Source organism: Ptychodera flava, chromosome 10 (assembly GCF_041260155.1).
Source record: "Ptychodera flava strain L36383 chromosome 10, AS_Pfla_20210202, whole genome shotgun sequence".
NCBI lineage: Eukaryota > Metazoa > Hemichordata > Enteropneusta > Ptychoderidae > Ptychodera > Ptychodera flava.
The window spans coordinates 40,940,344-40,967,796 of record NC_091937.1 but is presented as its reverse complement, the minus strand read 5'-3'; the positions used below and the strand labels follow the sequence as shown (position 1 = coordinate 40,967,796).

General features: G+C 37.9%; 3 protein-coding genes across 4 annotated transcripts in view; 1 reads left to right on the top strand and 2 right to left on the bottom strand.

Annotated features, from left to right (window-relative positions):
- LOC139142791 (WD and tetratricopeptide repeats protein 1-like) overlaps nucleotides 1-27,453 on the top strand; it is a 354,040-nt gene that overhangs the window by 24,048 nt on the left and 302,539 nt on the right. The window lies entirely within an intron of this gene.
- LOC139142804 (macrophage mannose receptor 1-like) lies at nucleotides 208-4,937 on the bottom strand. 2 transcript variants are annotated; one of them, XM_070712972.1, is made up of 5 exons: nucleotides 4,867-4,937; nucleotides 4,488-4,570; nucleotides 1,993-2,353; nucleotides 1,573-1,646; nucleotides 208-695 (listed from the first exon to the last, which is right to left on the bottom strand). In XM_070712972.1, the coding sequence occupies exons 1-5, from the start codon at nucleotides 4,902-4,904 to the stop codon at nucleotides 676-678; spliced, it is 576 nt and encodes a 191-aa protein (XP_070569073.1). In that variant the 5' UTR covers nucleotides 4,905-4,937; the 3' UTR covers nucleotides 208-675. The 2 variants fall into 2 exon arrangements, with proteins under 2 accessions (XP_070569073.1, XP_070569074.1); XM_070712973.1 differs by having other exon boundaries at nucleotides 4,488-4,565; nucleotides 4,867-4,931.
- LOC139142808 (tetranectin-like protein) lies at nucleotides 9,563-20,957 on the bottom strand. The gene is made up of 5 exons (XM_070712976.1): nucleotides 20,852-20,957; nucleotides 19,232-19,309; nucleotides 10,967-11,327; nucleotides 10,689-10,759; nucleotides 9,563-9,867 (listed from the first exon to the last, which is right to left on the bottom strand). The coding sequence occupies exons 2-5, from the start codon at nucleotides 19,290-19,292 to the stop codon at nucleotides 9,842-9,844; spliced, it is 519 nt and encodes a 172-aa protein (XP_070569077.1). The 5' UTR covers nucleotides 19,293-19,309; nucleotides 20,852-20,957; the 3' UTR covers nucleotides 9,563-9,841.

Here is a 27,453-nt window from a genome sequence, read left to right as displayed (position 1 = left end):
TAAAAGGCTTCATTTTATATTGAGATCGTTAAGTTAATTTTCTTGACAACCAGCTCGTGAAGTTGCATTTTAACACTAACCCTTTCCTAGGGCATATGGTTTTAATGACAAACACTTTTGTTACTTTCGCCTGAAAAAGTATTACCAAATACACGACCACTCATTTGTAGAGACACAGACATTTCAGACAATGACTGTATGTATCAGTCTTGTTCATGTTAGTTTATTTTCAACAGAAAAGCGTTAGCAGTACAGCAAACATAAAATGACAGAATGATCCTTCACAAGTGAAATTTATACTCAAAGGCAGAACGAAAGAGAGAAAAACACTGTATAGTGTTTCGTAGAACTTTAAATTAAGTCAAACGATGGCTAATGACAAGCTCTCGTCTTTTCCCAAGGCTTTAACAAGTTAACGGTCAGATGTTTTGAATCTCAACTTAAGCATACTTTTAAGTTTGTGTGATGTAATTAGCCAAACTGAGCTTAGTTTCTAACAGATTTGATCGAATTTTGTCCCTGTGCATAGAAATGCACTTTTGGAATATCGTGTTATACCCAAAACCCCATAAGCTTAAACACCGCGTAAAATTGGAAATTTGTTTCATCGCGTAAGCCAACATTACGATTAAGTTAACATGCCGTCATATCAGTCACTGGTAACCATGGTGATTATTAAGTACAGGAACAGTTATCTGAAAGGAAAGATACAATGAGAAAGAAATTGATAAATTTATACATGAAGTACAAGTATGGAGTCGCCATTATTGAGTCTTGTCCGTCTATCGATAAAATGTTGGATTTTCAAGTTCAGATTTTCAGATATGACCCAAGTTAAGATTTCGTCATGCAATTAATCGAGCCACACGTGAGCCAAAAGTCGATCGAACTAGATTTCGATATTCCACATCGAATATCACAATACTATGGGAACTCTTTTGACTAAATATACAATGATGAATGTTATATAAATCTTTGCGTATATTTAGGTTCCCTCTGTTTATTTGATCAAATCTTTCATGTAATTATGAAATGAAATTATAATTGAATAAAAACAATTACTTTTCTTCTGACAAAAACGTGAGAATTCTGCAAAACTCAAATAACACTTTTCACCTAAACTAATTATTCAAAAGTACATCAAATGATTTTACTTTTTACAGGGCCAGTAATGCTAACTTTTAATGATTTCATTATTTTATTTTATATATCAATCGCAACTTCTTATTCTACTCCCTAAAGAATGTTGAAACACTGACTATTTAGCTTAATAATAGTCAACTTAGTGTCTATATGTGAAAAATGCATTGTTATTGTTTATATTTGAATTCTAGTCCGGACCAGAAGTCACTTTTCATCAATAACAATGCAGTTTACACACGTATCCGGCTGAGTTGACAATCTGAACACTGTGTATATCATTATGCCTTGGGGAGTAGAACAATGAATTATGGTTCACATTAAAATAAAAATGGTGAAAAAATTATCAAAAGTTAGCATTACTGGCCCTTTAACACAATTAACTGTTTTCGTTGTTGCATGAACCTTGGATTACGTGACTGGAATACTTACCGAGTTGTCTTTGGCAGATGTATCCTTTCTTGTTGGTACAGTAATCGTCATCATATTTATTGTTCTTTCTAATCCTACAAAACATGGAAAACACTCAAAATTAGAACCACATTCACATCTCTACGACTTTTGCTGTTACATCGGCTCCAGCGATGCAAAAGAGTTTAAATACACTTAGATTCGCAACCTGCCACAAAAGGAAGTCATTTACAAAATAATACAGGGGTAATGCCACAACTGTAGTTTTAATTGTATTTAATCAAATATCGTCGGTTGAGAACGCGTCCCGAATGGTCAGATTCGAAAACAAAGCGAAGAATCGACTGTTCTTGAGAATGTCATGCTTTTGAAATACGATGAGCGCTTTCACACTTTTAATTATGACATGAGTGATGGAACAATGTTTGTAGGAAAACTCACCATAATTGGACACAGTTTTGCCCGTAGTCAGACTTTTTTGTCTTATCATCTGGTTGTTTGTCTTCCCACTGTTCAAATTTTTTACACATAGGGTGGACCCATTTAAACACTGACGTGTCGTGGCCGGTTACGACTATGCTGTCATCGGGATCGTAGTAGCCAATCCACAAACCATTCTGGTGACATTTTTTCTTGTTCATTCCAGCAGCTATGACCTCGTTTTTCAGCGTTCTCCAGATGTCCTCTGTATCCATGGTAGCAAGCCAGCCTCCGTTGCTCTCACACGCCGCTTTTGCCTCGTCCCAGGTCAGGGCACCGCACGTCGGTGTGTACAGGTAACATTCACACCGATGGAACGTGGCTGCAGACAGAAATATGATATTATGACTTTGATTTTGTTACAAAAATATGGCACGTTATGTATGAACGTATAACAGTGTAAATCGACTATATTTCATCATAATATAAAGTTCAACGTTTACACATAGTTGGCGTGAACGTACAGTATGTATGTATGTATGTATGTATGTATGTATGTATGTATGTATGTATGTATGTATGTATGTTGTGAGCAGATAGTAAGGAACAATGGCTATATGAATGTACATGTTTGCTCACTATAGACTGGTGTAGTACAGTCAGGGCAGCATTTGCACCATTTTCACGAAGTTTACGTCTGGTAAATAGTGATGTCCGTCAGCGACATAAACTGGAGGATAGGAATGCGTATCAACAGGGCATACAGTGCGATAAGACCGATCATTTCCAGTGCTGGTAATAGGTGTACATTTCAGCGACAGGAATTAAACATAATTTGCTCCAGCCATATGATCATAAATTTTCAAAAACATTTTTAACAGTTCATAACGAGAGAATTTATGTAAACATTCGATCAACCCATCACCTTCTGAATGTCCATGTATATTTCCTTTCTTATGTCACTTTTAGTGTTTTATGTCAACAAAAACTGAACAATGTTTATAATGCACTCTTTGTGAATACAGAAAGCCTTCGAAAGTTGGTAGCATCACAGAAAACCCGGGTTCCTTACTGGGGTTTCCTACCTAGTTGTCACTTATTCATTGCCTTTCATGTGTCGACAAATTAAAAAAAAATGTTTTATTATGAATCTTCTTGAAAAGAAATTTCCGCTGAAGAGCTGTACATGATATTCAACATAGATACGCAGTAAAACTCTCGTCAACGTCGATATAATCATGACATGGGCTACAGTTATGTCCCTATGAAATGTTTTCAAAGGGCTCAATGCATCTACAAGTCACATTCTGTGTTCTTGATCAGAAAAAATGTCCAATTGTCGTCGGCAAAGACTTGACTTGGAAACCAAATCCATTGTCCCCATCGTATCTCTAATGTATAATTTGCCCAGAACCTGCCCCGAAAATTACAGAAATTGACTACTTTGTACTTTGCAGTTGGAATCCAGTACGGCTGAAACATCGGGCCATTTTGCGGTTCACCGCAAGAGTTAAACACTGTACCAAGCAAAGTAAAAGTATCTTTGTGTAACTATGTGAGAAATATTCCCATAGTAAAACAGTAAGACACAGATGTGTCTTGATTCCACGATTCATTCACGTATTTTTCGTTTTGTTTGTAAGTACAGATAAATTTGTAGGATAAAATATTAAAGGGACAAAGTCGGCCATTTTCATAAATTTTGCTTGATACGAGATACTAATATATTGTTTGACATGTTGAAAGTTACTGAAGGAATGGGTGACTATGCATATATTTATCTCGGTTTTAAACCATCGTGAGAATGAATAAATGGTCATGACCATTTATTCTTTCTCATGATGGTTTCATTTATCGTGTCTAAAAATGGGGTCGAATATATGCACGGTCATCCATTCATTCAGTATCTTTCAACATGTCAAACAATATAAATAGTATCTCGTATCAAAAAAAATCATTAAAAATAGCCGACTTTGTCCCCTTAAGACATGTCTCTCAATCCGTCTTAAAAAGCTCAACATCGATATCATTGGCAAGGGTCAAGTTTGGCTGAAGGTTGGCAATGGATAGTAGCGGTCTTCGAATCTAACACTCTTCCCGACGAATTTTGTCAATTTCAACTGACCAAGTCTATGCAGCTTTCTGTCGTTGATCTTCAATCTCTGGGCAAATGCTACAAAGCTATTACCAAAAAACCCGCGAAACTGACTTTGTTGTAGGTGTTCATACACCCTACGGTGTTTCTTTTCCTGTTCCACCGCATTCCGATGTAATCAGCCTCATCATCGTCACAGAACAGATAAACATTCAAAAATAATTGAAACTATTTTTGTGTAATAATATGGTACGAACAATAGATTACAACTTTGTTAACCAAAATAATATTTTTCACCTATTGCAATAACTGAAATTCTCCGAGTCTGCATAAAACCAATTCTTTGAGCTTTTGTTTCCTGATTGAAACGCATATGTAGAATGTATCAATCACTTTCATACTAAATACAAATTTATCTTACCTGATTGGCCATAGACCAGAGGGAAAGCAAAGATCACCAGAATGGCCAATACTGTGTTCATCTTGCAGATTGTCCGAACTGTTCTGAAAGGACCAGAAGAGTGCTTGTTACAAATTCATCAATAGTTAAAACTATACAATGGTATAGACCATTCACATTGGTTATGTTGATATGATCATAATTTATTTCAAAATTTTCCGATTCAGGACAACTCATACAAGAAAAAAGTTCTGAATCATCGTAAGTGAAATTATACGGCAAATCTTTCTTCAGCAACGGACAGCGAGAATGACATAATATTTTTTTTCGAACTGTGCATAACTTGTGAATCGCTCGGAGTAATCTTTAACGCGAATAAAATGGATAAAGATTGACTTACCTAGGAAGCCCGAAGTCTCCAAAGTGTCGGTTGATCATCAATTGTGACCAATGGTGTTATCCCGATATCGGGGGTTTTTATAACTAATCTGTCAATGAAGATACGTAAGTGCATTGATGCGTCACACATGGCGCACATCAATCGATAATTATAATTTAAATGGCGCTAAAACTTACCCTTTGAAGAGTGAAGAGTGTATTCGTTTGACAAGGGGTGTAGTAACAAAATGTCCTAACATCACATAATTGACGCAACTGTCAATCAAAGCTAGAATTCAAACTTCAATTGTAGGAGGACCATTTGTTCTACTAGTCAATATACTCCCCGGGGAAAATTTCGCAATCACGGACTGGCATAGTTATACTACAGTTGAGCTCAAGCTATTCGGGTTGTTAATTTATAACAAAGAAGTCGGCGACGATGTTTAGCAACTTCAACGTCGCATGCACACGCTATGTAGAAGAGTGTTTACATAGGGTGGTGCACACGAAGGCAAGATTGTAAAGACAACAATATTAGGGCACTTCTAACTTTAATAACACGCGTAAAAAGCATGGTGAACAAGCAAGTTGTGTATTATCAAAAATGTGACGCTAATTACTTTACCTTCTCGTACCATCTTTCTGAACTTAAATCACATACATATATGTTTATGGATCGTCGCACTTTTTATAGGAAGGCACTCTTTTTATCATTTATTATATTATCATTCCCTTACACGATACGGGGCGCAAAATTATTAAGATACCTGATTATGATATTGTTCTAAATTAGTTAGACACACAATCTGATCTGTGACGTGTACCGGGCTTGCAAAACACGAGAAAACTTAGTTGAGAAAATTAAGCACAGAACAATTTTTGCTTGATTTGCATAAGCCGTTCGGGACAGAGAGTTCACCGTCCGCCCGTCAAGATGAAAAAAGCGAAAGGCATCACCATGTGTATTTATTCAAAATGATGGGCATGAGCTTTGACGATTTATAAAAGAACGCATGAGTGTTAACAATTCTATCGGTAATGCCAGACATTTCTCTTATGCTCTTGTATATTTGTGTAAACATTAACTCCATCTACACAATATGTCCCTGTATGTTACATGAGATGTGTGAACAGTTCATTCCTAGAGAAAGAGTACAAGCAAACAACTATACCGTATGCCTACTACTAACATGTTTGTTTATACAAAGTAATGGTGCTGGACGTATGATAAAGAATGCCATTATTACATCACACTATAAAACATTTCGCACGTCCGATAAACTTATATTATTTCAATTGGGCCAGCAGAAAGCTCAATTAAGTGTTATTTGTTTAATATGGCGACGTGTAAGTAAAATAAACCTTTAGATCAATAGAATGGTGGATTAAAGTGAAACAGAAAAACAACACATCTGACGTTTTGACAGTTTTTTTTTGTGTTGAAATAGCTCGAAAGAGCAGAAAAGTCCAATCAATTATTTTCTAGCACAGAAAGCGATATACATCAAAGGAACCTAAGCCAAACATACAAATGTGAATTATTTACTTCACTTTATATCAATAAGGTAAGAAAGGACAAGAATGCGTATGTGAATGTGTATTATGTCAATCTTTCTCTTGTCCCCTCCCCGTCTTTCCATGTCTCTGTATACCTCAGTTGTTTAATAGCATTTCTTTTAGAATTGGCCGTTGTTTGTCTCTGCGTCTGTCTGTTTGTCTGACCCCCTCTCTCTCTCTCTCTCTCTCTCTCTCTCTCTCTCTCTCTCTCTCTCTCTCTCTCTCTCTCTCTCTCTCTCTCAACTCACAAATCAAAACTCGGTCTCAATCTTCCAAACTGACACCATACACACACACACACACACACACACACACACACACACTCTCTCTCTCTCTCTCTCTCTCTCTCTCTCTCTCTCTCTCTCTCTCTCTCTCTCTCTCTCTCTCTCTCTCTCTCTCTCTCTCTTATGCTTTATGACAATAATTCAGAATGCATTTCGAACGATTTCAAAATAGGAGATGACCATCAGACTAGCAATTTACAGTGAAACCGCCATGCTATCGACAGTCGACCAAAGAGTAAAAATACATCGTCCTAATTGAAACTGAAAATGGCTTGGGTTACTTAGCCATGCTTACTTTTGGAAACCAGGCAGCGATGTAGTTTGTTTGTTGGTTTTAATTGAATGAATCACGGAAAATGAATGAGGAAAAGTGAATTAGATCTAAGACGTAAGCAACGAATGTGACATGTTTTAAATTTTTAGAATATTTTAAAATGTATATCCATGAAATAACACTGTAAAGACATGATGTACCACAATCTTGTCACTCTGCCTTCATTGATGACCTGCTGGTGTTCTTTACTGGTCACTTCGTTGAGCCTTTTATCTTTGTAAACCACAGAAGTGGGGGCCAAATTTCCATGAGCATTTCATCCCCGAAAAAGAAAATCAACACCTCCATAAAATTTTCCGTATTTTTAGGGCTCTGGCTATGTAGGCCTTTGAAGCAATTTACTGGGCGGGACATAGGTATGACAGCCTGAAAACGCTAATGCATGTAACGTACGTTACCTTAGACTAATCTGGCAAAGAGCCAGGGGACGTGTACTTTACATAAAGTGTCAATTCCAGCAAACTAGTTTTGATAATGTAATGCATCATCCACTCTATCATGCCGAACTTAAAATCACCCTTTGTAGAAGTATTCGCCGTGCAGTTCCATTTGTGAAAGTAAATACAAAATACAAATGTAGCACCTGGCAACCATAGTGGACCTCAAAAGTGCTGCATCTGTCTCGTATTTTGATAAACCATGAATCGAATGAAATGTTTATCATGTAACAAAAAGTGCATCTTATGCAGAGATATCATTAAGTGTCGTTGGCTGGCTAGTGCAATGCAGAGAGAGAGAGAGAGAGAGGAGAGAGAGAGAGAGAGAGAGAGAGAGAGAGAGAGAGAGTATGGATGTGTTTTCCAGATGCAACCTCGTGGTTGAAAACACCACACAGCGTAAAGGCCTGGGCGAGGGGCATTTACCCGAGTGAGTGCGTTCACTCGAAAATACTGTTTCAAAAGAGGTTGCATTCGATGAATTCCAGCAGTCGAAGTATAATATATTTTAGACCCAGGACTTATTTTTCTATATGTATGGAGGTAACAGTCGATGCTATTATAAAGGGATGGAATTTTGCGAATATATGAGTCAGTGAAGCACATAGATGTAGAGAAAATTTTGCATTATTACTTTTTTTGAGTCACATCTAGATTGTCAGGGTAATAATAATACCAGAAAACAATGATTTAATTTGCTTGAAATATGATATTTTTTCTATTCTGTCCCATAAATCATATCGAAATGCGAGGTATTCAGCTTGTCAACAGTGCCTGTATTCCGTTATTTCGGATATAGCCTATACGAGTATGGCGAGAACGTCCGGCTTTGGCTACGCCGGAGTTGGGAGGCGGCGTAGCCAAAGCCGGACACTCTCGCCATACTCGTAGGGCTACTTCGGATAGTGTTCTTTACCACTGAATTCGTTGGGACCAGAATTCTTTCATCAACGACGACACTGCATATCGTGGGCAATGCTTTCTGTTCTATTATATCATCGCTTTAGACCGGGGCATGTCCCAACCGACCACTAATTACAGTCTCAGATGATGGGACGTTTGTTTGTCTGTGAGGTGTGAATAAAATGACTACACCTGTCCAGTAGAGTTTGTGATGGATGTCAAGATATGCCACCTCCCCGCTAAGTTTTATGCCAATTTAGGTTAAAAGAAAATTCAATTCGGTGTGACTTGAGACGAATGCACGTGAGGAATAAAAAAAACTTCGCAATAAGGAAGGATCCTTATAGGCGACGAGACAGCACAGTGTAGACCACATGTATACGCTTGGAGTTGCCAATGTGGTGTACGCATTAAGAACACTCCGAGCCTGTAGTGTGGATAAGTTGCAGTTGTTATGGTATTAATCTGACGATGGATGGGGGCTGTGGGTATATCAAAATTCATGCCAAATTCTAACTTTTACACAGACATAAGATTCCCCACGTTGGTGATAAACGACGCCACAGCCCACACTAATTATGTATTCATAACATGACTGACGCAAACGTGCGGGTACAAACAATAAGTGAGAATAAGGATAAAAAGGACTGAGAGAAAGAGAAAAGGGAAGATTGACGTTGGAGGAGATCCCTTGACGACCTGAAGACCACGCAGGACCAGACAACTGCTCGGCACTCCTCTCCTCTACGGCTTAGACATTTTGGTTCCCGCTACTCCCGACTATTTTGTTAGCTAGGCCCTTTTTATCTGGGCAGTAGTTTACGTAAGTGCTCGAGTTGGCTTATTTTATTAAATTTACACATTTCAGTTTGCATCATGTTCGTGTCGATCCATTCAGATGTCAGCACGATTCTGTGTAGGTACCTCTAAGCTCAGTCTTAGTAGCCAAGCCAGCTAAATCAAGCAAATGAGTGAAATTCCCCCATTATACTCCCCGCTCAAAACCCCCTCCCCCGCGTGACACAGTAGTGAGTGATAAGCACAACTCATACATTCTTACAGTGATCTGATTTTATTACTTTGACAGTGACTTTGAAACACAGGATTACGAAGTAACGACTAAATAGCAACCTAGGGATACCGCGAACAACTTGAATCTGCTTCCAACATTTGACGCATATTCTGTTTATGGAGGTGACAATGACGTAAGGGAAATTAGCGCCCGCACAGTTATTGCTGAAAATCTTCTGGCAGGTTGCAAATCTCCTGGCATAGTTGAAAACGTCTTCATGCAATTTTCATCATCATTGTCAATCTGCAACCCTTGGATGTTTCATTTGGAATGCGTCTCTACTTTTCGATGCAAGATACAAGTTTTGGTGGGGCACGACACTTGATCATGACAATATATCGCATTTATTCGTTGAGAGCGAAGAATATGCAGCAGAGCTTCGGACCGTCAAATTGACTCAATGGCGATTAGTAGCAGACGTGGTCGCATGAAGCTGTAAGAAAACAAGTGACCGATAAACTTCAAGTAAAACGCATTAAAGAACAACAAGTAATTCTTAGAGCGGTTGGTCACAGTGAAAAAATACAATTTTCTTCCACGTTCGTTCATTTTTATTTTTTTCAAATCATGCTAACTCCCGCCAAAACTTTACTCATATTTAGTCTTTAAAGGGACAAAGTCGGCCATTTTTCATGAATTTTGTTTGATACGAGATACTACTTATATCGTTTGACATGTTGAAAGGTACTGAATGAATTGGTGAGCATGCATATATTCGACCCCAGTTTTAGACACGATACATGAAACCATCGCGAAATGAATTAATGGTCATGACCATTAATTCATTTTCGCCATGGTTTCAGTTACTTTGTCTAAAACCGGGTCGAATATATGCATGATCACCCATTCATTCAGTATCTTTCAACATGTTAAACAATACAAGTGGTATCTTGCATCAAACAAAATCCATGAAAAATGGCCGATTTTCTCCCTTTAATTGAAGAGATAAGTTTTGGTTAAGCTAGAAAGTTGCACAGTTGAATTACAATAAACTGTTATTTTTTCCTTAAGATTTCTGACCATGACTTTCCCTCCAAAGAGAGAACGGTCGATGCATAAGAGTCTGCAGATAGACGGCTGTAACAATATCTGTACTAATGGAACACGTGACATCTCAGGCTCTCCGTAGACGGCAGTGATGGTACGATGTCAGTAAGTTACACTCACTGCCTTCATCACATCGTGTGGAACAGAATACTTATACCAGGGGATGCGATGACTATATTGTATCAGATATCTGAGGTCTATACTTACTGGCTTTCTGACAAATGTAGCCCTTCTCAGAAGTACAGTATTCATCGTCGTACTTGAAACTTTTCTTGGTCCTGAAATTCAAAAGAAAACACATCATGAAATTTTACATCTTTGTTGTATGCTAGCGGCAATGGTGGGAATATACACCTGTAAACTCTACATCCACTGAGACATATCAGCATGGATATTCCCTGTCTCATTGAAATCTCAATGAAATCGTCAAATTTCTTGACCCTGATCAGCGAGCTCTGTCAATAAATTATGGACATACAACTCACCATAACTGGACGCAATTTTGTCCCGAATCGTCTTTCTTTTTGTTATCATTAGGTTGGCCTGGTGCCCATTTTGCAAAATTCTTACACATCGGATAAACCCATTCGAACGCTGTTTCGTCGTGAGTACTTCCATCAAGACTCCTGTCGGGATCATAGAAGCCGATCCAAAATCCAAACCCATGGCAGGATTTCTCGTCCATTCCTGCTCCTTTTATCTCAGTTTTCGATTGCTTCCATAGTGCCTTAGTATGCATCGTTGCAAGCCGACCACCGTCTGCCTTGCATGAATCATTGGCAGCCTGCCAGGTAGACTCGGAACACACGGCAGTGTACTGGTAACATTCACATCGTCTGTAAGTTGCTGAACACAAAGCATGTGGCACATTAATAAAGCAAGAATTTTCACACTATCAAGTTAATAATTCCAGTAATCTATGCATGTATTCAATCAAATCATTATTAAGGTTTATCAATGTATTCACCGGAACAGAAATAGTTAGTTCGCTTGAATTTTGAATTCTTTCAGAGTGAACAGATTTGTACGTGTAATCTTTGCGATGTGTGGTGTTATATCCTGTAACGATTTTGGCAGTGTCAAATGTAAGTGCAATGCCATGGAAATTACGTTTCTTACGAGATGTGCTGAAAAACAAGTGCGACTTCTAGAAAATTTATATCTGGAAAAAATGTCAACACTGCATATATATTGCACTTGTTTGCCAAGGTATCTACTGCCCGGTACTGCATTCATCGACGTTAAATTAAAATGCTGGCTAAATGAGAGTTACTGGTGCCTGATGAATGCTCAGGTCGAGGCCCTTCTACATCGCATCATGTGATCTGGTGAAACTCGTTTTTTTTTCATGCCATGACTATTTAGTGCGATCCATGCATAAGTTAAGATAGAATGCGCCCTCGAAACAGATATTCTTACTTTTAATTTTTACAATTTTTTTTTTTTTTTGATATACCACTTGTAGGGTTCATTTAAACACGATTGGAACTAATTTGGGATTATTCGATTTTCATATTTTTTCAAATTTCTCAAAAGTTTTAGGTGCCCTATAGTTGAATGCTGCAATATTACAAATTACTCATAAAAACAAGTGTATAACTTAAAAAGAAAAGCAGATGAGCTTACATTTGCAGATCAAACAGACATTACTTCAACATCCAATTATCCAAATTATTTCCAATCGTGTTAATTTTAAAGCCCTTGGTGTGAGAAAACTTTTCACCGGCTTAGGTTTCGAAATTAAAAAAGTTAATTTTCTGCATAGAGTTAACTCAGGGATGGCGGCCATTTCGAATGACAAATATCAGTAAATATTGGGTAATTTGTATTTCTAGTAACAATCAAGAATAAAAATGGGGAGTCACCGTGCAAATGATTTGCACAGTGACTCCCCATTTTTATTCTTGATTTTGAAAGAGAATGGTTGAAGGATTCTTCTAGGAAAGTTTGGGCAAAAGTTTAAATCTTTCACGTTCGAGGCGCATACTACCTTCAAGTTGTCCTTGGAATGTTTCATTAATTAATATCAACGGTAAGTTTTCACAATTTTTCCACTTTTCGCATTGATTATAATGCACAACAATTCATCTGTTCGAAACAATCATAAGAAAAGCATTTTGTACTGGGATTTAGGACTACAGAATCTCGTACAAAATTTAAGCCGTTTGATTTAAAGGTACACTGTCACCTGTTCCAATTTTGCCACAGTTACCATGGAAAGAGAAAATCTAACCAATCACAGATTTTAAGCGGGTGGCCGCTTTTTAAAACAGCGCCCTCGCATGGGCATTTTGAATACCAAGGAACGCCCCTTTGACCATATATGGGCATATTTGGATTACAGGTGACTGTATACCTTTAATGTTTTCCATATTGGCTTATTCGAAAACACAAATTAAGAACTTATCTCATCTTTGTGACTTAGTTTTAATTGAAGGCTGAGTTCATTCTCAGATAGATTAAGGTAGTATGTGCCTCGAAACGGAAAGACTTAAACTTTTGCTCAAACTTTCCAGAAGAATCTTTCAACCATTCTCTTTCAAAACCAAGATTAAAAATTCGGGGTCATCGTTTAAAGTTTGGTACCAGAGAAACAAATAATCAAAGATTTATCGATATTAAAAATCAAAATGGCCGCCATAGCCGTGTTAACTCTATGGAGAAAAATAACATTTTTGAATTTCGAAAACCAAATGTGCTACACCAAGAGCTTTAAAATTAACCCCCACAAGTGGCAAATTTCGCTGATCTTCTTAAGGTCTTTCTTCATTTTCATCATACTAACTTTTCAAAGTTTTCAAGTGAATATAATGTAATCTGTTGAAAACGATCATAAGATACCATTTTATAATATGATTGAATAATCAATGGGCATTCTGCAAGAATCGCGAGTCAGTCGTGTGAGTTGTTTTGCTCTGACGTCATTCTTTATTGAAGGAGAAAGATATATTAAGAACAACCACTTCATTTTCTGTTCACCTTCACGGAACCATAACGTTCATTAATGATGATGAGAAAATACTGCAAATTGAGTCTTCAATACCATTTTTCTACTATATATGGTCATAATTGAGCAATAACGTTCGAATACCAAAAGAGTTGACCTGTTTTTGCAATAGCGTGGACATCTTTTCTACGAGAGGGAGATATCGGGTCATCTAGTCTAAACGTTGTTGTAATTATCGTACCTTCAGGTGGCGGTATTTCAGGCATTTTGAATAAACATACTGGGGGACAGAGAAGGCGAATTTCATAATCAAAACAGTCTCCAGTCTGTTGACTGTGGAAGCACATAAACCCGGTGTTCAAATCGCAGGTCAGGGAAACTTGGCTGGTTTGATCATGCGGAATGTGAGGGTCGACGGCCAGCCTGCATTCGATGGCGATAGCTTGCAGGGAGCAGATTTTAATTTTTATCGGACAGGGCAAATGTCGGTTGGTTGGCCTTGGGACACGGATTGGGCAAAAAACGAGAAGACGGGAAGTTACTTGTAAAACGGGGATAGGGAAATTGAGCCTATTAAAAAAATTAAATGTGGGTATGGTGTTTCCGGGGAGAGGAACATCACAAGGCAAGAGAGCTTCATATCTGCAAGGGAATAATAAAATAAGGGAATTTTTAAGGGCAGGGGAAATCGAGAAGTTTTTTCGCCACAGGGCAGGGAGCTTCAAAAATTTTAACAGGCAAAATACGTCGGGAGTGGGTAAAAATGAAGTTTGAGTGCGGGAACGTAAGTCGAAAAATTTTCAGTTGGAGGGAAAATTATGATCAGCTCATTAATTATCCTCTTGACTTAAATTGGCCAGTTCACATTACTTGAACTGCACAATATATCTTATCATGATAAGGACTTCTTTAATTGTGCATTGTTTGTTTGCTGCACCTTATAAACAGTCTAGTGAGAATCACGTTTCAACTTCATACCTTCAGTCACGGTAGTGGACACGGTAGTTGACACAGTAGTGAGGTGGAGTAACCGTGCTTCAGATGTCTGTTGTATAGGTTAAGTAATCGTTGCGGAATTGCCGCATACTGGACAGAGAAGGCGAATTTCATAATCAAAACAGTCTCCAGTCTGTTGGCTGTGGAAGCACAAAAATCCGGTGTTCAAATCGCAGGTCAGGGAAACTTGGCTGGTTTGATCATGCGGAATGTGAGGGTCGACGGCCGGCCTGCATTCGATGGCAATGGGGTTGTTGCAGAATCCATAGGTGCCTCGCAATTGATTAATGATTTCAAACTCGCCTATCGAGTTTGGGTCCAAAGGCTGGCCATTTTCGTCACTCATCCAGATTGTCCACTCCGAACAGCCACCGTTGTTGTCAAAGTACGAGAATATGAACACGTTAAGATTTAGATAGTGTCAAGAGAAATGTAAAGCCCGGTTAGAAACACGCATGCAAGCCTTATAGTGAGAGCTGTCAGAACAGGCGATGACTGGGCAAGACGAAGGGAAAATGACGAAAATCATAAAAATAATCGGTACTTGTGAGGAAGAGCATGGAACACAGTAAGATGTTTGTTGTCACGTGATCAGGTTAGTTTATTTAAAATTTAAATTTATTATTATTATTATTATTATTATTATTATTATTATTATTATTATTATTATTATTATGGTTTATTTCATACTCAATTTGTGACCCAAAGGTCAAATAGAATGAGTGTACAATATATAAAAAAAGTCAAAATAAACAACACAGTTTTTTTTGTGTGTAAAAATCTATATAAGAAATAGAACAAACTTTAAATACTCCAGTTAAAAGATTGATATAAACATTAAAAAGTCCACAGAGAGACAGACGGTCAAATAAACTGATAGAAAATAACAATCACAATCACAACTGATACCGGAGAAGGAATTTATGAACTCTGGAGCAATCTCATACTGTAAACCACTTGACTTAATTCTTTACGTCTTGTACGGGTTTTAAAATTAATCTTGTTTTTATTCCTCGTTGAATACCCATGACATGATGTAGAGGGAATATGATAATTAAGCTTATGATCCGGTTTTAAGATTTCACTGGCAAATTTTTTACACATTTTCTGACGTCTTATTTCAAGCGTGTCGAGCTTCAACAATGAAAGCGATTCCCTGTAAGACAGACATGGATAAATAACTGGTAGTTATGAGTTTGGTTCTTGGATAAAGAACCATCGGTGCTTTCGAATTCCACACAACTGTTTCCGAGGTGCCTATGTCCAAAATGGAGCCGAAGTAATTCGCTGTCTGCAATCCATTATCGTGCAGGCGTTTACTGACACAAACTTATCGCTGCTACGACGTAACAAGAGGAGGGTTGAAATCATAAAAAAATAATGTGGACTCTTGTGTAGGTCTGATTCAACCGCCGTAAATAGATATTCAGTACTGCCATACAGAGACAGCGCCAACACCTATTTCATTTAGCCATCTTTATATTTTGACATCGTAAAGCGACTTACAATTCACTGACTGATTGTCGTATCTTATATAAGGACGAAAAAGGGGGTGACCACGTGAACTTGTTTATTGAATACTGAACCATGGCTAGGCCTCACGGCCCAGCCACTGATACATCAGTCAGTGAGTTTGTTATGACGATGGATGACTGTCAATCTTTCCTCTGAATGTCTGACGTCATTCAACCATTCTTAGTTTGACTCCTTTCACTGACATTTGTGCAGAGCAAGTGCAACTGTAACCTTTGAAAAGTCGCTACGATGAGAAAAACTATGGAGGGCATCTCCTGTTGGAAGAGATTGCATATCTATGGAAGACCGGTCACGACATGCGACATGCGACCTGCGACTTCAAAACTGCGACCTGCGTCCCGCGAGTTTGAAACATGCGACCTGCGACTTCGGCATTTAGACCTACGTGTAACCTGCGACTTCACAACAGCGACCTGCGTGTTTGTCAAACTGCGACCTGCGACTTCACAACTGCGACATGCGACAACAACACGTAACGTTTCATGGTGTTTTCCTCAGTATTAGATTGGAGGCGTCTTGCGTGAACTTTAATCCTTTGAGCGCCAAAGTCTATTTTTGTCCCTTTATATAATAAATCCCTGTCAATTTTTCTCCAATTTTTGCAAAAAATTGGGAAAAACCTGTAGCCAATGAAATGTGATGTCGATTTGGTCCAAAATTATCAAAAAATTACAGAAAAATCATACAATTGGTAAAATTTTGCACTAAAATTTGTTGGGAGAAAATTACAGCGCTCAAAGGGTAAAACGTGGAAAGGAGATTTAACGTTCAACATCGATCAATTAATAAGCCATTGCTTTCGCTTGGTAAATCGTTCACCAAGTCTGGCAAAACTCAATTCATGTACACACCAGTTCACTCATTTTCATCTGGAGAGATAATTTTATGACGGAAATGTTGACAGTCCGTGTTAATGCATGGAAAATAATATACTACGTGATAGGCATTTATATGTTTATATTATAATTTCAAATTATTTTAGATATTCTTCGTCTGCCTTACCTCGCTTCTTTCCTTATGTTATCGACAAACTTTTTGATTTTTAGAAATCTCTGGTATTTATCCTCATTTCACTGTGGTATAACCATCTAGCTGTCTGTTTAATTCATCAGTTGTCCCCCCTGTATCATAACTGCGTCAGTGTCATTGCAAACATTAGAATTTTCAGTTATTGTCGTTCATTTTCTAACATTTCCAGTTTTGTTCCAACTCTCTAGTGATTGATCATCGGATGTTGCCATCTTTTCGTCTAATTTCATTTTTACTTTTCGTCAAAAATCGAATTGATCCAACTTTTGTTCAGTAAATAAAAAATATTCTTACTGGTTAACTTCGGACTACATTTGTCTACACAAATAACATATGCAAAGTAAAGCAGTTAAAATAATACTGATATTGACAGAAGTGCAAACATATTTGCTAACCATGAATAGCCAGAGACCGTCTCAAGTTCTTTGTAGATAACGCGAGTTAAAACTGTAAAACAGGACATAATTAAACCCTCCTACAATCCTATTTTCAGTCTTTAAGCCTAATATGTACATACTATAATATGTACATATTATTTTTTGTGTGTATATAATATTTTAGATCATGTAGGCAGAAAAGTTCCAGAAACTATTAAACACTGATGTAGACGTTTAAAACCCTATTGCTATTGCATTATTTCAGATCGGTTTGCCTTTCGTAAGAAGGAAAATAAATTTGTGCTCTTCGTTTGTGGAATTCTCTACCGTCACAGCTTCATGCACTTCTATCGCTGGTTGAATTCTTTCGCTGGCCGATTTTTGCGTAGGCCAGCGGTGCGAAAATAATGCTCTGGTCGCGAGAATGCGGTAAACCGGCTGTTTTAATATAGTGCAATGGTGTCCCTCGTGTTTTTCAGGCTCGTGTTCAGAGCAATGGTGCGAACAAATCAAGACTGATATCGCAGTTTGACAAACACGCAGGACGCTGGTCGCTGTTGTGAAGTCGCAGGTTAGGCCTACACCTTGGTCTAAATGCCGAAGTCGCAGGTCGTATGTTTCAAACTCGCAGGACGCAGGTCGCAGTTTTGAAGACGCAGGTCGCATGTCGCATGTCGTGACCGGTCTTCCATACATATCTGTTGTTTGCCGCCGTTACTTGACACACTGATTATAGAAGAGTTCTTTAAAATGAAAGCGGAGGGAAATGAATGTCCCGATAGACCATGTTCCGAACCGCGCGAGACATTCCGGGATATCGCGAGAATATGTGGTTCGCAGTAGACGTGTTCTCGCAACACAGGACAAACTGCATAAAACAGGACAAGTCGCTAATTACGTTAAATACTGCATAAAATATATGAAGTTGCAATCTTTGCTCAGTTCTGCGCTTTTCTAGTTCCATACAAAGTTTGACTTGTATTACTAAGCTGGAAACCTGTTTCTACGGGCATGTATTAAAGTCTCGCGAGATCTCGCAATCAGCGTAACATCGTCTATTGTATAGAATCCTGTAGTTTGTCGGAGAGGACCAATATTCCTGACATTTGCAGAGTTTCTATATTACAACTGATATACGAGAAACACATCAGCGCCCTCAACGTTAGAAAGTTCTAGAGAAAACGGAATGCAATGCCAAAGGTTTTTTCCACTCCTTTGCTGTGATTATCAGATATGTAAGGGATGCAAATTTGTCTGACGTTTAACATTATAATGCAAATTTACCGAGGTTCACTTCTTGGGCATGCGTCGCATGATGTTTGCCGGAATGGTGCTAAGAATTGAAAGATGTATGACTCACTATGCACTTTATGCAAATGATACATAATTTGAAGTTATATTCGGCGGTTTTCAGTCTTGGTCACATTTACGTTGAGAGAACAGGCATCGATAAGTCTGTGTACAAGAGTGTAGCCATCTCAAAGGGACAAGGTAGGTAGTTAGGGTATATAATCATGGGTCCACTGACAATGTTTAACTTTCCCGGCATCATAATGATTTAACTTATTGTTGGGTTTTGTCTATTTGCATTATGTTTGAACATTTCTTTGAAAGTTCGATTTTCTATCTATACTTTCTGAAATCAACTATGTATATATCTTGTTCATACGTTTGTTAATTAGGGACAACGGGGGAATATGTTTCTAAAAGCCAGTTCTTTATCTATTACCACCATCCTGTTTATTAAAGTGAGATTAAAGAAGAAACATGATAATAACTTCAAAGTCATCGCTTGACATACCATAAATTTGTAAAGTTTGTTGGCTTTGCTTTTCATTAAATAGTGTATTTTCAAAGTATCTTACCTGTATCAGCATACGCCTGATGTATGGCCACTACCATCAAAAGCACTGTTGCAGCATTCATCGTGTCTCGTGGTGATTCTATTGATTATCGTTTGACGAATGATAGAAAAATAGAAATTATTAGAAAGAAATGCTTAGAGAAAAAGGAAAATGCAATTATGGAAAATAACTAGAAAGTAACCGACCAGAGAGTCTGCACCCTGATTTTTCTCAATTCAAGTAGACTTAAAACAACGAGAAGGCTTTACGCGATGCGCGCTGACTATGTAGTTTCTGCTGCTCGATGCACTTCTTGAATGGCTTTCATAAATTTTATTTCCCTTATCACGATTGGAACTAATTTTGGATAATTTGATCTTCATAGTTTTCAAATTTCTCAAAAGTGTTAGGTGCCCTATAGCTGAATGTTGCAATATTACAAATTACTCCTAATAAAACAGTATGTAACTTAAAAAGAAAAATCGACGAGGTTACATTTACAGATTAAATCGACATTACTTCACCACCAAATTATCCCAAATTAGTTCCAATCGTGTTCCTTTCAAATTTTAGGTCTACAGATGTTTTAAATATTAAAATTCTATTTTTTATGCTCCAGTCTTTCATTTCACTCCAGGGTCTACTGAAGCAGAACTAATGATGGACATTTTGAGGGGTACTTAGAAGATTAAAATCAGATTGGAGCAACAGATGTAATAGACAGGAGCTTAAAACTCGAAAAGTTTCCTACCACAAAAACGCTTAAGAGGAATAGAAATAATACAATGGGTTCCAATTGCTCTTTAGAAGCAAAGTCACATGTAGGTCACATTCACACATGACAGTAGCATTGTTGGTAGCCTTGCCATCCGAGTGAGCCGTAGTTTTAAGATGCGCCATCAAGCGTGTTTGCGCAATTGGGGCGATGTTCTGTGCCGAGCCAGCACAAACTTTTAAACAATCTTTGAACATCTGCTCAAAAGGTTAGTCAGACGACAAGAATACGTTCATATCGGGAAAGCATGGCACTTCTGGTGTTTGTGTAAACTGCAAAATATCCCGATACCAAACACGCTGGCTACTTCAGGAGCTTCTTCGTCTGAATCAACAGAAATAAATCGAGAACCACAAAAAATATCTACACGCAGTTAAGATTACACGTATAGAAGAGTAGCTCGCCCTTTCGAATACTTAAGAAAACCTACGCGAATTCTTGTTTTCAGGTAAGCTTAATATGCGCCTCGAAAGTGATTGACTCAAACTTTTGCTCAAACTTTCTTCGATGAATCTTTCTACATTGTCTTTCAAAATCAGTGATAAAGATCGGGGGTCACCGTGCAAATTTTGATACTAGAAATACAATTTACCCGAGATATTTGAATTTCAAAATGACCGCTATCCCTGTGTTGACTCTATGGAGAAAAATAAAATTTTCGATTTTGTAAAAACTGAGACGGTAAAAGGTTTTATTACACCAAGAGCTTTAAAATGAACCCCCGCAAGTGGTACATCAGAAAAGAATTTGAAAATTTTCAGGGTCCAAATATCTATTCCCGGGCCGCATTCTACCTTAACTAACTATGCATGCACTGATCGAAAGCGTTTATGTGTGAACAAAACTCTGAGACAAATTTCACTTACCGGAACTGTGGAAGACCAGCTTGAGAATGACAGTTGATCAACTTGGGTTACCACTGAACACTATATGCTACGTCGGGGTATATATAAGAATTGAAAACTACCGAAGGCAAACAGCCGTACATCATCGGAGCGGTCCATACTGACTGGAACATCGAGTGTTATTTTCACCACCTTTTTCTTGAAAGGAAAATTTATTTAATGAGGCCTAATGGCTCTGACAAACACCAGAAAGACCCCTTTGGTGGCAGGTATATATGATTGTCAACATCATACATCAGCCATTCAGAATCATAGAAATTTTCTAATTGTGTGATCAAGATGGAAAAAGACAACTTGAAAAGAACAATTATACAAACAGCAAACACCCGTCCATAGTTAAATTTCATATCTACAATTGTGCATCCCCAGAAACATATTGTTTTGGTCATCAAAGGGAAATAACGGCGATAGTTTATTACAAATATGAAATGCTTCTATACGTTGCTAGGGTGAAAAATTACCTGACTCAATATCGATACATATTGTTCCTTTATTCGTGCACATCAGCGTCGATATAAATGATTCCTCATTGACAATTGGAAATGTGTTTTATCAACAAACGAATAACTGTGTCAAAATGTATCGACTCTTTGTCTTTAGTACCGGACATTCAGTGCCATCTAACTATGATGCGTCAAATGTTTGAAAATATTGGTATGTTTGAACGGCCGTCTAAGGGGACAGATTAGTCTCCATTATCCAGAATAAACAGACTAGTAATACGGCTAATCGTCATTACTGATGCTTTTAATACTCTTTTACCCAGCCAACAGAAAGTGGCTGCTTCCTTTGCCAGATTTTCATACTTAAGTATTCCCTTAAACACACAGGAACACACACCCCTCAAGTAAAGTAAGTGCTCGCCAAAAGTACAGACTGGGCAGTTAAAAGTTCAAGTAGCTATAAGCTAGGGTTAACTGTTCGGAAAGCCTGGGCCATACGCGAAGGCTTTGTAAGCTTCCATTTCTGCGTCAAAGTCTATGTTTGAATTCAACATATCGACGATAGAAATTTCTGTTCATAACAAACGGGAAGTTTCTGATCCCACTGCTTGTAGTGCTTAATAGCTGAAAAATATCATGCCTATTTTTCATGGCAACATACACGGTAGTCTCCTCTTGTCTGGCTAACTGTTAAACAATCAGGAGGGGCTCAAAATATTGTCAAAACGTCACACTTCTGTGATGTATTATATGCAGCTTACTAGCTGTTTTACCAGCTGTTCAGCCTGCCTTTATAGCTTACATGTACAATAGCTAAATATTTCATGTTCAACTATTGTCGGAATAAGCTTTTGATGTAGAAGTTGTACCCTTCAAAGATTATATGGAATGTGAGACGAGATTTACTTTCATTGTGTCATAATGAGTAGGAATTCACATTTCTTACACTAACGTTTCGAGTTGAAATATAAGCGACTATCAACTATAAACAGCTAGACTGAACATATGAAATATATGCATAAAACTGGGTGTTATAGATCAGGGCTGGCTTCGTGCCTCGAAAATGAAAGACTTAAACTTTTGCTCAAACTTTCCTAAACGAAACTTTCAACCATTCTCTTACCAAATCAACAATAAAAAATGGGGGTCACCGTGCAAAGTTCGGAACTAGCGAAACAAATTGCCCAAAATTTTGCAATTTTTGAAATTCAAAATGGCCGCCATCCCTGTGTGAACTCTATGGGGAAAATTAAATTTTGGATTTTCGAAAGACTAAGACGGTTAATGTTTTACTTTCTCCAAGAGCTTTAAAATGAGCCCCCACAAGTGGTAGATCAGAAAAGGATTGTAGAAATTTGAGAGTCCGAACATCTGTTCCCGAGGCCCGTTCTACCTTGAGCAAACTTTCAACCATTCTCTTTCAAAATCAAGAATCAGTGATCACTGTGCAAATTTTGGCACGAGAGAAACAAATTACTTACTTACTTACTCGTGCTTTTCCGATTACTATATGTGTGTGTGTACTGTGTCTGTGTGTCGTCTGCTCCATGCACACTGTGTTGCTCGGTCGCGCACGGGATTGTAACATCTAAGTCGGTTTCTGTGACCAACTCTTTTGTTTGGAAACGGTAGCCGACTGGTTTTGTGTGAGGCCTAGCAGCTAGGCGATGTTGCCGTGAGTGTGTGGGGGTTCGAATCCCGTTTGGGTTATGGTAAAAAATTTATTAAAATTTACCGACATTTGAAAATGGCCGCCTTCCCGTGTAACGGTTACTCGTGGGAAAATTAAAATCTCCGATGTTCACAAAACTAAAAGTCTATTTACTCCACAAGAATCAAAAATAGCCCCGACAAAGGGTAAGCTAAAAGAATACAGTAAAAGTGTGTGAGTCCCAGTAGCTGTCCTCAAAGGCTCATTCAACCTTAAGTTTTCATTTTGTTTTTATATCTAATACTCATCCACCAGGCGATCCCAATTACAGGATGACGTACCAATAACCCACTGCTAATGGAGCAATGAGGAGTAAAGTGTCTCGCTCAGGGGCACAACGCCGTGCTGAAGTCTCGAACTCACTATCCTCTGAGTCTGTTACTCTGGACTAACCGGGTCTCGAAATCACCATCCTCCGATAGTGAGTGCGGTACCTTAACCACTGACCCAAGTTGCCTCCTAAACAGCAATGTCCAAGTTCATGAATGGGTTACACCCTTTGTTTACCGGCCTCAATGAGTTACGTAAGCAGACACGTAGCAGCATGTTCAATATCTTAGCTCCGCTATTTTCGACGAATTTCGATGGATGACTGGTACTACAGCCTATATAGAGAAGTTTGCAAGCAATTTTGGTAAGGTACAGAGACGTGGATTTTGAAAAAATGGGAACGGATTTGGAAACATTTAGGCGTAGAATTTGATGTTTTGCTGGTGGTAACCCATTGAGGCAAAGCAAACTGCCAAAGATGGCGACTCTGTGCATACCAATGTGGCATATGGCACTCGCTGTCAAGTTGTGCTTGTTTGGTTTACTGGTCATTTCTGGTAACATTGAACGGAATCCCGGTCCACCAAAGTTGAGAAGCGCCGATTCAGAAGCAATAACCAAAGGAGATATTACTACTTTACATGAAAAATTAGACACCATAATAGCTGATACGAAAGCCATGAACAGTAACTTCGCACTACTTCAAACCAGGATTGACAATGTTGAAGAAGATATTAATGATATCAAAGAACAAATGAAAGAAGAGTCAGAGAAATTGAATTCGAATGAAATTGAAAAGTTAAAATCTGAAATAGATTGTTTGAAAAGAAAGTCAAGTGTTTCTGTTGACTCAGATTCACAAACAAGTCCTACGACCTGGTTGAAAACAACGCTTGACGAAATGAAAAAGTCAATTAACGAAATAAGGAAGGAGAAAGATGATCAAGAAAACAAAGTCGGCGAAACAATTTGGTGTTTTTTGTGTGTCACAGAATGGGGGCAGTGAAACGTGGGCCGAATCAAAAGAAAAAGTAAAGCGAATTATTCATGATAATCTTGGGATGGAAGACATCGTGGAGTTCGAACGCGTGCATAGAATTCCAAACGCAGCATCTGTTCGCGGGTCCAAACCTGCCGTCGCCATGTTCAGAAATTACAAAGACAAGGAACAGACTCTTCGTAAGGCTTACAAGTTGAAACACACGAACATTTCTATCAGTGAAGACTATACAAAAAGAATACGGGACATACGTGGCAAGCTATCAGATCTCCGCCGTTCTCTGTCAAAGCTAATAAAGACGTGAAAGCTTATCTGCAATATGACAAACTTGTCGTAAAGGAGGCACACTGTAAACACGTGTTTCGTGTCGACGAAGAGTCTGGGCAGATATCGGAACGTACGTGCAACTTTCGAGGAGGAAGTACTGAATAGGGATGTGGTCAAGGCCCATACTGTAAAGATGTCAGGTCACTTTCTCCGTTGGTATGGAACATCAGAGGACTTAAAAGGAATATTGGTAATCCAGAATTTTCTTCCTTGTGTGCGAAATATGATATTGTTTGCTTACTAGAGACATTTTGTGTAAAGGACGATAAAGTAATTTTTCTTTCTGATTATAAAGTATTCTTATATCCTGCTGTTGAACGCGTCCCAGCGGCGGTGTTGCGGTTTATGTCAAAAAGTGGATTTTAAACAAAATTATAAGTTGTAAAACTGACATTTTAGAAATTTGTGTTTTCCTACAGTTTGAAAATTCTCTGTTTTCTTCTGATTAAAATGTTACTTTTTGTTGTTGCTATTTACGTCCTGACAACTCTTTACAAGAGATAGTTAAATTAGATGATTATCTGGTTAATGTGTGTGACGGTAATAATATTATTTTGGCAGGACATTTCAACGCCAGAACAGGTACACTTGACGATTATATAACCGACGATTCAGAAGCACACATTCCGGTATTGGAAAATGTTAATTATGTCCCAAGTATTTTTACAGTCGAGTCCACGTCGGTCAAAGGATGACGTGGTTGCACCTGCTGGCAAAGTATTGATTGATTTATGTAAAGGAATGGACATACATTTTTTGAATGGCAGGGCTGGCAGTGATAATGTTGGGAATTTTACTTGTGCAACAGCCTTGGGAGCTTGCGTTGTGGATTACATGATCATGTCTGCCGATTTATTTGAGTGTGTGAACGACTTTGACATTATCTGACCATTTTGCATTATCTTGTAATTTACTGTCAAGTACCACGCATGACATTGTCTCTACAACAAGTGGTGATAGCCAATGCGCAAAGCTTGTTCGTTACCGTTGGTCAGAAAATAGCAAATCTAGAAAATCTCACTTCTGTTGAAACATCAAATTCTTTTGAAGATGCTATTGCCAGCTTAGCTGATGTAAATACAGCTATTCGTAAATTTACCATTGCATTGCAGATTGCAGGTGAAGGTATGAAAGGTTCAGATTGTAACAGAAATAGTCGTAAAAAACAAGGTTGGTTTGACGATTCATGTTATTTCAAAAAAAAAAAGAGTTATGTACGATAAGTTGAACGACTTTCGGAAAACAAGCTCATATTCTTCACTTAAAGAGTATTTGACAGCAAAGAAAGTTTTTAAAGCGACTTGTAGAGTTAAAAAAACAAACTATCAAGATGCCATTAAGGAGAAACTGTTACAAGCTTTCAAGGAGGGTGGTTCTTCAGACATATGGCAGATTTTGAAGACGTGTATGAACCGTAAAAGCCATACTTCAAATGCCATCAGTTTAAATGAATGGTATGATTATTTTAAAAACCTTTATGTACAATGTAGTGACACTGATGTAAGTGACCAGTCTTTTCGTGAAACTGTCGAAGATGCTATAAGTAATTTACTTTCATCGCCTTCTCCGAATCAAGCCGAGGACGGAGAACTAAATAAATGTATTACAGAAGATGAAATACTGTTAAGTTTAAAAAGATTTAATCTGCTAAGTCTCCAGGAGTTGACGGAATCCGGGTGAATTTTTCAAATTCTCATCGGCTGTTATTACTCCTTTCCTTCTCATTTTATTTAATAGCATCTTTGACTCAGGAGATTTTCCTAAGGACTGGGCTATAGGTGTCATTATCCCTCTTTTAAAAAAAAATAAAAACGTAGTTAACAATTACAGAGGAATCTCACTGTTTAATGTTTTTGGAAAAAAAATTACATTAATTTTAAACGAAAGATTATCTATCTGGGCAGAGTCCAATAACATAACGTCTAACTGTCATGCAGGCTTTCGTAAGAACCACAGCACTGTCGATAACATTTTTGTTCTACATGCGATTACCTAAAAATACCTTGGTAGACCTGGTGGAAATTTTATTGCTTTTTTGTAGATTTTTCAAAGGCTTTTGATAGAGTGAATCATTCCTTGCTATTGTATAAATTGTCACGTCTTGGTGTATCAGGTAAAATGTTTTATATCTTACATTCTATGTATTCAATTGTCAAGTCTTGTGTTAAATCAGGGTCTTATGTATCACAATATTTTAATTGTCCTGTAGGGGTTAGGCAAGGCTGTATGCTGAGCCCAATACTTTTTACCTTTTTATTGAAGAACTGAACGACATGCTAGTAAATTCTGGTAATTTGGGGATTCAGATAACACAAGACATTTATAATTTATTTGCTCTTTATTTGCTGACGATGTTGCCATTTTTGCAGACAGTGTTGTAAATCTACAAAGGTTAATTGATGTTTAAAGTCTTTTCTGTAAAAAATGGGAAATGAAAGTAAACATTGATAAGACCAAAGTTATGGTTTTCCGCAGAGGTGGCCATAGAGCACGTTCTGAAAAGTGGTTTTTAAACGGTCAAATGCTAGATGTTGTAAGTTATTATAAGTATCTGGGTTTGTTACTTTCATGTAGAAATACTTGGGGAAAAGCAGTATCGACACTTGCTGACCAAGCCAACAAAGCCTTAACTGCATTATATGCTTCTTCCAAAAAGTTGAATGGTTTTCCTTTTAAAATTCATTTTCAGTTATTTGATTCAATGATTCTCCCCATTTTAATGTATGGGTCAGAAATATGGGGGTATCAATATTATGACAAAGCTGAGAAGGTACAACGTAAATGGTGTAGGATATTTTTGGGTCTGCCTTCC

Excerpts from the sequence above, each read along its gene's own strand:
- LOC139142804 (XM_070712972.1), bottom strand. The coding sequence starts at position 4,904 with ATGATCAACCGACACTTTGGAGACTTCGGGCTTCCTAG. Across the intron at positions 4,571-4,866 it reads GGAGACTTCGGGCTTCCTAG|AACAGTTCGGACAATCTGCA; the intron begins GTAAGTCAATCT and ends TGGTCCTTTCAG. Across the intron at positions 1,647-1,992 it reads CAAAACTGTGTCCAATTATG|GATTAGAAAGAACAATAAAT; the intron begins GTGAGTTTTCCT and ends CATGTTTTGTAG.
- LOC139142808 (XM_070712976.1), bottom strand. The coding sequence starts at position 19,292 with ATGAATGCTGCAACAGTGCTTTTGATGGTAGTGGCCATACATCAGGCG. Across the intron at positions 11,328-19,231 it reads TCAGGCGTATGCTGATACAG|CAACTTACAGACGATGTGAA; the intron begins GTAAGATACTTT and ends CTTTGTGTTCAG. Across the intron at positions 9,868-10,688 it reads CTACATTTGTCAGAAAGCCA|CTTCATGCGACCACGTCTGC; the intron begins GTAAGTATAGAC and ends GTTTTCTTACAG.